This window comes from Malus domestica, chromosome 14 (assembly GCF_042453785.1).
Source record: "Malus domestica chromosome 14, GDT2T_hap1".
In the NCBI taxonomy this organism is placed as follows: domain Eukaryota; kingdom Viridiplantae; phylum Streptophyta; class Magnoliopsida; order Rosales; family Rosaceae; genus Malus; species Malus domestica.
The window spans coordinates 10,097,218-10,106,075 of record NC_091674.1 but is presented as its reverse complement, the minus strand read 5'-3'; the positions used below and the strand labels follow the sequence as shown (position 1 = coordinate 10,106,075).

The 8,858-nt window shown below is 39.7% G+C and overlaps 2 protein-coding genes across 4 annotated transcripts; one reads left to right on the top strand and one right to left on the bottom strand.

Annotated features, from left to right (window-relative positions):
- The first annotated feature begins 1,874 nt into the window (after window positions 1-1,874).
- Window positions 1,875-5,086, top strand: LOC103437216 (uncharacterized). 3 transcript variants are annotated; one of them, XM_070812483.1, is made up of 4 exons: window positions 1,875-2,013; window positions 2,589-3,571; window positions 3,909-3,985; window positions 4,688-5,086. In XM_070812483.1, the coding sequence occupies exon 2, from the start codon at window positions 2,645-2,647 to the stop codon at window positions 3,392-3,394; it is 750 nt and encodes a 249-aa protein (XP_070668584.1). In that variant the 5' UTR covers window positions 1,875-2,013; window positions 2,589-2,644; the 3' UTR covers window positions 3,395-3,571; window positions 3,909-3,985; window positions 4,688-5,086. The 3 variants fall into 3 exon arrangements, with proteins under 3 accessions (XP_070668584.1, XP_070668585.1, XP_070668586.1); XM_070812484.1 differs by lacking the exon at window positions 4,688-5,086 and adding an exon at window positions 4,099-4,403; XM_070812485.1 differs by lacking the exon at window positions 1,875-2,013 and adding an exon at window positions 2,286-2,423.
- Window positions 4,988-8,602, bottom strand: LOC114821025 (pentatricopeptide repeat-containing protein At4g35130, chloroplastic-like). Its single transcript, XM_070812482.1, has one exon. It carries the CDS (start codon window positions 8,111-8,113, stop codon window positions 6,263-6,265), a length of 1,851 nt encoding a protein of 616 aa, XP_070668583.1. The 5' UTR covers window positions 8,114-8,602; the 3' UTR covers window positions 4,988-6,262.
- Between the last annotated feature and the right edge of the window lie 256 nt (window positions 8,603-8,858).

Genomic DNA, 8,858 nt, shown 5'->3' with positions numbered 1-8,858 from the left:
AGTTGTAAGTTCATAAAATAGAATGTTAACCGTCACTTGGTTTTCGAAATTGACGGAGATCCGATCGTTGGATGGTAATGAAATTTTAGGATGATGTCCTAGAGGTATATTGTGGACCTTTGGAAGTTATGGATTTGAAATCTGAGTTGCAGATCTTCCGGATCGAACTACGTAGTGACGTGTTTTATATAAATTATATTCTATCGATATGATTTCTGAGGTTGGATTTGATTTTTATTCTAGGCGCCGATTGTCATGACGCCTTGATGTGTGGTGCTGGGGAGTTGTTGGGCGAACTCCAGGTGAGTGGGCAGTATTTTCTGTATTTACCTATATACTATTGATTTTTCCCAGAAATTGAAAATAAATGAAAGTATGTTTTAAAATGCCATGCATGCATATTATATGAAATATATGAATTAGTATTTGATGTATATATGTGAATTGGTGCTGTGGACGCACATGTGAGTATCAGGTGAGGTTTATGTTGTTCATGTGAATCATTGATGATGTGAATTGTGTTGAGAGCTCATAACCTGCACCCCCGGTGTTAGTGCTTATGTTATTCACCTTGCATCACACGCTCACCTTTGATTCAAGTAGATGCTAGTCGTACAGACCACTAAAGATGGTTCCGACATGCCAGTCGTACAGACCATTAGAGGGGTTCCGACTGGTAGGTGACCTTAGATTATGTGCACAGATGATTGATGAGAGAAGCACTAGAGCGTATTATTTCACCATCTTAGTCGTACAGACTACTATAAGTAGTTCCGACTTATGTGCAGTGTAGTGCTGTACAGGTCAAAGTTGGTGACTCCGGCAGGGCCGTACAGGTCACAGTTGGTGACTCCGGCTGGATGGGATATTGAGCTATAGAATCAGCCGTACAGGACCACTGTAGGGTCTCCGGTTGATTTATTATTTCACCTGATTTATATTGATGCATTCATATTATATTTTGGCATATGGCATGGCATGGCATAGTCTTTCTGAAAAGCGTTGAATGATTGTGATTTGAGCTTTTGATGATATATATATGTTTATATACTTTTTTTCTGGGAAAGTATACAGGTTTTACGGTGAGTGGTTAGAAATATTTTAAATGAAATGTTTTCGAAAAAACTTTGTTTTACTGACCCACTCAATTTTGTTTTGCGCCCCTCCAGGTTCTAGATAGCAGAGCTTTGGTGGCCACGAGGAATCCAATGGTGTTCTGACAGAATTCACAAAAGTAGGACTCACCCTCGGGTGTTTCATCTTAATAATTGTATTTTTAAAGCTTCCGAACTGTGTAAATGGTTACGTCACTCTCACGTGACGGCCAATATGCCCTCCTTCGGGACGGGGTGTGTCATAAAATGTATCCATTTTTTTTCTAAACAAAATGTACCCATTTTTTTATATAAAACGTACCACCTTTTTTGTATAAAAGGTACTAACTTTTTGTATGTAAAATGTACGGTATAAAAATTACCAATTTCTTGTATGTAAAATGTCAATAATATAAGTAATGACAAATCATGAGTTTTATTTAAATATAATTTATCTTAATGACAAATCATGTCATTAGAATAAACTATACTTTTTTATATAAGTATAATTTATTTTTTAATATTTTTAATCCCACAAATCTTGATTTTTATTTAAAATCTTATTAATATAAGTAACTACAAGTATCAAATTAAAATTATAATAACTTACATACAAATGGATTATTGCATTAATTTTAGAAACTTCAATAAAAAATTAAAAACTAACAAGTTTTCAATTAAAAATAATTAATAAATAAGGATCGTATCCAAAGTTACCAAATTCCTAATTTTAAAAGTTAAAAAAATTAAAAAATAAAACCCAGCGTTGCAGACAAAACCCCCAGCTTAAACCCTAACACTTGCCCATCCGGACGCAGTTAACAAATTCCAAAATCTCTTCGGCCTCAACCGTCTAATGCTGCCGCAGGATCTTCTTCAACCTCTCACCAATGTCCTTCCCCTTCCCCTTCCCCTCTTGGTACGTCTCTGAATCTCTCTCCCCGTTTCTTCTGCAACTGGTGGCTCCACTTTCTGTTTTTTGGCATGCTCAGTGATTGATTTTGATTACTTTTAATTCTATGGTGTTAGTTTTCTGGGTCACTGAAATATTAGGGTTTGAATTTGGAAGAATTAGATTACGAATCGCCAGTTAGGGCTAAACTTCAGGATTCTGGGGGCTGTTCTTGTGGATATTTCCTGCCGAAATTCTAGTTTCTCTGAAATTCACAGCCACTGTCGCCGTTATAAGGAAGATACCCGCTTCAACCGCGCACCCCCTTTTATCTATATTGAGAATATATCAGCGATTTTGTGGATATTCGTGTTCGTGTGTGTATGCATAAGTTTACGTTTCTTATACTTACACACTGGTTCGTTGTGTAGCGATTGGTATGTCTTAGGTCTTACTTGCATTTTTTTTCCATGAGCTGTGATATTTGCTTCTTGTTTTCCCTTTTTGTTCACCTGTCAATACACAAGAATTGCAAGTATGAAGTATCACATTCGTAGGTTTTATTGGGATTGCCAGAAAATAAAAATGTTTTCTTGTTACAGATTCTACTAGTCGGAGAAGCTACAGCAACTAGTTCTTTTCCGTTCTGGCTCCTATTATGCTTGCCAACTGCAGACAAGTTTTCAACCCTTCTCGTTGCTCTATGAGATTTGCTTCTTCTGAAGGTTATTCTGTTCTTAATTCAAGTGGTCTTCAACACTGGTTCAAAAATTGGCAAGGACTCAGAAAAAATAAACTGACAGCAAGCACTTTTGCTGCGGCGGTTGGTTTTTTTCATCGCAGAAGACTCCAGCTTTGGCTAGAGAAGATTGGAGCCCTTGAACCATTTTCGGGTAATTTGGCTACCTGTTGGAGCAATATCAAAGAAGAGGAAGCACTTGAAAGATACAAGCTGATAACAGGAAATTCCGTTTTGTTTCCTGAATTTCAAGTTTATGGTAATAGGAATGTTGGAGAGGATTGGCTGGGAGCTTCACCAGATGGGGTGATTGATAGGCTGGTATACGGATTGCCTTCACGAGGAGTACTGGAGATTAAGTGTCCATTTTTTGATGGAAATATGAAGAAGGCTACCCCTTGGTCACGAATTCCTCTGTATTGTGTTCCACAGGCTCAGGGTTTAATGGAAATACTTGACAGGGATTGGATGGATTTCTATGTTTGGACTCCTAAAGGGAGCAGCCTATTCAGGGTATATCGGGATGCAGAATACTGGGATGTTCTGAAAATAGTTCTCTCGGATTTTTGGTGGAATCATGTCCAGCCAGCGAGGGAGATCTTGAGCAAGTCTCAGATTAGAGATCCCCTCGTTGAATTAAAATCGCTCAAGCCAAACACCCAGGCATGAACTGTGTAGTTATATAGTTTATGAAAGCAAATGCATTGTTGATAACTCCAAGTTATTGATGCATGAAATCAATGGCAAACTGGTAAACTGATTCATCTCTAACCACAGTATAGGCACTTCAGCTTATTGATTCGTGAAATCAATGGCATGTCAAGTAGCTGGATGTGACTTTGATGAGTTGAGTAATTGATTTTATGTCCGTTGTTTTCTTTTGTATTAATTGCGTTCAAATTTCTTCTTCATCATATTTGTCCTTCCCAAGACTGTATTTACTTTGTAATTACATTGCTGTAGAGTATTGTTGTTGAGGGGGTTTGCTCAAATCATATCGGTTTCGTAGTTTTACTTGTAGGAAAATTTAATTAGATGGATCTAAATAGCACATAAGTCTCAGTCGGGGATTGGTCGAACAATGCATTTTTCTATTAAAGTTTAAGTCTTCATGAAAGTCTCGTTTAAATTTAGCATGTGATCCTGAACTAGATCTCTTGGTATTTTTTATTTGTTCTTGCAGAAGATTTTACTGGAGTTGGATTGTACATTATCTCAAAGGCAAGTAGAAGGCTGTAAAGACGGTCTCAATTATTTCAGGTACAGTTTCTTTATTTTACTAATTTAAAGAAATGAATGATGCTATTGATCGACTCAGAAATACATAAAGCCTTACATAATATTTCTCATCTGTTCTTTTGGATCGAAAGCAGTGGTTGGGAGTGCTCTCTACTTTAATTTAGTATCCAAGGATCTTTTGCGTATGAACGGATTGCAGAAATATGACAGATAGCTAGCTAGTAGGTTATGCGGAGGTATTTGCTAGAAATCTCTTATCGAATTTGAAGGGGTTGAAATGTGTACTAAAAGTCCGCAAGTAATGTACGAATGAATAAGGTCATTTGTAAAACAATCTGTGATTTGTCGCTTCCTTGGCTGATCAGATTCGAGAAACTTAAATTTATAGTTACTCGTTTTTGAGAGGTGAATCTATAAATTATCGTTAGTTTTTTCATCACATTCGAGCTCTCGTTTTTCCTCACTATGTTCGAATGGCATTGTGCGGGCTGGGCATCTTCTGCTTCGGGTCTTTTGAGTTGGTGATTGTTATCAAATTGTTATTTGAATTAAATTCTGTTGGAATTATATGTTGATACTTCTTTCAGTCTTGGTTGTCCTGATATCTGAATAAAGGTAAAAAAGGTCGTACCCAGTGCACAAGGCTCCCGCTTTACGCAGGGTCTGAGAGAGGTGAAAAAGGTTGTCCTGATATCTGAATGCAACAATTAAATTGTTTTGCAGATAATACCAGGTCTAGGTGTTTGAACAACGAAGCCGAGAACGTTCATATAGATGACTTGCTCAGATGAAAGGGAAGTGTTATAGGCACTTCAAAAATCTCATTCTATACTCCTCGCAAGTGTATTTTGCTTTCCAAATATAGAAAGTTTGGAGTGTAGAATGAGATTTTTGGAGTGCCAATAACAATTCCCAAACAAAATTATTGAACCATTTGTAGGTACAGATTTCCGTGGCAAGCTTAGCGTTTGATTGCTAATTTCTTGTTTCCCGTATTTCGTCTATACGACTGGTATCAGACTATGCCAAGTACAAGAGACGCATGTATATGTTTTTGGTTTACATGAGTTTGTGATACACATGATGATTACCATCTCTTCAATACACTTGGTCTATTTTATAGTCTTAATTTCTACGGAGACGGTATTCAAATGAGTAATGATTTCCGCACTCCTTTTCCTCTGCTCCTTTGATTGGCATAACCCAACGCCAACGGAGATAACAAAAAGAGCGAGTACGGAAATCACTCCCCCATTCAAGTTTCTACTAAGCGTTTTATTTGGGGAACGTAAATGAGACCGCATGGAAGGAAATGTATGTGCCAAGGGATACCTGCATCTTCATTCCTACCACCCTATTTCGATAAGTCGTCCATGCCGCCACATCACCACCTCCGTCACCACCATCGTCCCCACTTCCCTATGTTTACTAAACTTCCACCACCACCATCATCTTGTGTTTCCGAGACATGAACATGTCGGTTTACCAGCCGGAGATCAGAGTTATTCAGATTTATGACATTGGCTTAAATTTGTACGTGACATTTTTTATGTTCTCGGAGGAATGCTATTTCGATATGTCGACCTGTATTAGGTGTTTAGTTCAAGCACCTTGCTCTAACTCTGAGATGGTTTTGAGTTGGGCATGAAAGGAGACGAGCTTGCCTGAGAGATCGAGGACGATGGCTGTGATCCATCTCTTGCAGTTTCAGATGCTCAACTTGAGCATGACTTCCGAGCGATTTCATATTTCTGTCTCAACGACGACGCTCATCATGCCAGCAGCCTCCAGTAATGGTGAACTTGATCTGCCAACGGACAGCCTCCGAAGCAAACTGCTCTTGAGTATCACCTGCTACTAACGTGCTTATGACGGGCAGAAAGGAATACTTCATGAATCACGGCTTATTACAAATCCCTGTTTCACATCAGATGGAATTCGCCGTTCTTTACCAACTAAAATAGAAAAGGCTGTATCACATCAAGAATCTGTAGCCGCTTGTTTTCCTACTTAAGCATCCAAACTTAATGAATCGCATCCCACTTCATGGCGTGAGATCGATCTCCAAAAGCCAGAAACAAACCCAAAAGGCCTTCCCTTTCTTGTGCCTCACCATCTTAAAACTAACTTGGCACTTATCTTCTCAACTTCTGACTAACCACTTGGATTTTGCTACCGTGCTGCTATCGCTGCGAAGCAAAGTCCTGATAGTATCACAAACCATTGTCCCTTTGAGTAGGCAGCTATATCCGTCAATTAACATGTCAAGTTAGCTGATCAGCAACTTCAAATCAATCCCTATTGCATCCTGCTTAAACATTCCAATATTTCATAAATTTCCTCCACTTGATGGTGCGATCTATCTCCTGAAACAAACCCATAAATTCTTCCTTCAGCCTCAATCCAGCTCCACCCTGGCATCTTCTTTAGATCCATCTCGCTCATAACTCTCCTTGTCTCTTCTACTCCATCCCACTGTCCCACACTAGCTTGTGTGTTACTCAACAGAGTATAGTACCCAGCGTTATCAGGTTCTAGTTCCAAGAGCCTCTGAGCAGCATACTCCCCAACATCTCTGAGACTGTAAATTCTACATCCTGAAAGAAGAGCACCCCAAATCCTACTATCCGGAAAAGTCATCATTTTCATAATGACAGCTAAGGCCTCTTTAAGCTTCCCAGATCGACCCAAGAGATCGACAATGCTAGTGTAATGGTCTAAATCAGGTTCAATACCAAACTTCCATTTCATGGAACAAAAAGCATCACAACCTTCAGTAACAAGACCAGAATGGCTACAAGCAGATAACAAGCTTATGAAGGTGACACTATTTGGTCTTACTCCTTCTCTAATCATCAGGTCAAATAGTTTCAAGGCTTCAAAACCAAGTCCGTGGCTTCCACAGCCCTCAATCATTGATGTCCAAGTCACTATATCTTTGACCAACATTCTATCAAAACACACTCTAGCTGCAGATAGACTACCACATCTTATGTACATGTTTATTATGGAGGTTTCGAGATGAGTATAGCTTTCCTCGTCTTCATACAATGATTTCCTTATGATGTAGCCATGAATTTGTTTTCCCAACTTCAAAGCACCTAGGTTTGCAAATGCATCAACGAGGCTTCTTAGTATCTCAGCCCATGGTTCCGGACCCAAAGCTTGCATTTCGCGAAAGAGTCCAACAGCTTCACTAAACCAACCATTTTGAATGAAGCCAAACATCATTGCACCCCAAGTAATGCTGTTCCTGTGAGGGATTTCTCTGAACAGCCTATCTGAGATTCCTAATTCTCCACACTTGGCATAGAGGTCTAACAAAGATGTCTGCAAAACATGATCACAAAGCCCACGTTTTATCGCCAAACAATGCAAGCTTTCACCTTGGGAAAGAATCCCATGTTTGGTCAATGCTGATATAACCAAAGTTAATGTCTCAACGCCCGGCGCCACTTTGCCCTGCATATCATTGAACAACTCTCTTACTTTCGCAACATCCCCTCTGGAAGAAAAAATGGAAATGCAGATATTCCAGGAGACGACATCCCTTCTATCAAGCTCGCTGAAAAAGCCTTCAACTTCGTTGATTGTACCTAATTTAGCATACATTCTCAAGATTGAGTTCTGCACAGATGCATCATACAGCAAACCATTCTTAATCACATAACCATGAAATTGACTTCCACATATTGCACTTTCAGTGCCACAACATCCTTGCAACATGATCAACATAGTAACGGAATTCGGTTCCAACTCCAACCTCATTTCATTGAACAAGCTCAACCCACTGGGAACATTCCCCTCCGAAACATACCCGGAAATCATCGATGTCCATGAAACCAAATCTCTTTGACACATTTCATCAAACAACTTACGAGCATGATCAATTGCTCCGCATTTCACATACAAATCAATCATTGTATTACCAAAATACATATCCATTCCAAAACCCATTTGAATTGCCACACAGTGAACCATTCCTGCATACCCAACTTCACCCCCAAGCAACACAACCACCCTGTTTACAATCGGGAACGTAAAGCAATCATGCGAAACACCCAACTCACGCATCTTCTTGTACAGCAACAGAGCCGAATCAACAAGACCACATTCAACATGGGACTTCATCATTAAATTCCACAACATGGTATTTGGTTCTCTAATCGAACCGAAAACCGAAACGGCGCTGTCGAGGTCATCGAAACGAGCGTACAGAGTGAATAACTTTGAAAAATGGGAAGAGGGCTGGATCCCAGTTGAGACCAGGATACGAGCGTGGACCTGTTTCAGGGTCTGGAGGTTCGGACATGAATGCAGCAGCACCGAGCTTGACGAAGAAGAAGAAGAAGAAGAAAGAGAGGGGGCGGTGTGGTGGTAGTGGGATTTCAAGTGATGGGTTCGAAGTAGCAGAGCAAGCTTGGAGTGGAGAGACGAGAACTCGAAACGTTGGAAAACATGGAAACGGGAAGAAATCTTGAAAGATTAAGACGAGGACTTGAAATCTGGAAAAGCTAGAGAGACAGTATTCTCAGTTTTGTGCACAAAGGAGGTTCAAATCAGTGAGCGAATGAATAAAACCTAGTGCCAAAGAGTCCCACATCGACCAGTCGCAAGGAAAGGATTGAACAGAATCTGTTCGATAGGATCGTGTTTAGCATCCTTCACCTCTAAGGAAACGGGAACCCTAACCTGGTGGATGAATCATGACCGTGTGATCAGAGCGTGATTAACAGCCTCTTAGTCAGTTTCAGTGGCTGGTGGTTGGGACAAGGATTGTCTGCTTTCCCACTTTTGGTGCTCTTCCCGTGCTTTATTGTTTTGTGTGGTCACGGTTAATTTACATCAACATTTTATATTTTTTTATAAAGATAATAAGATAAAAATGAATAGT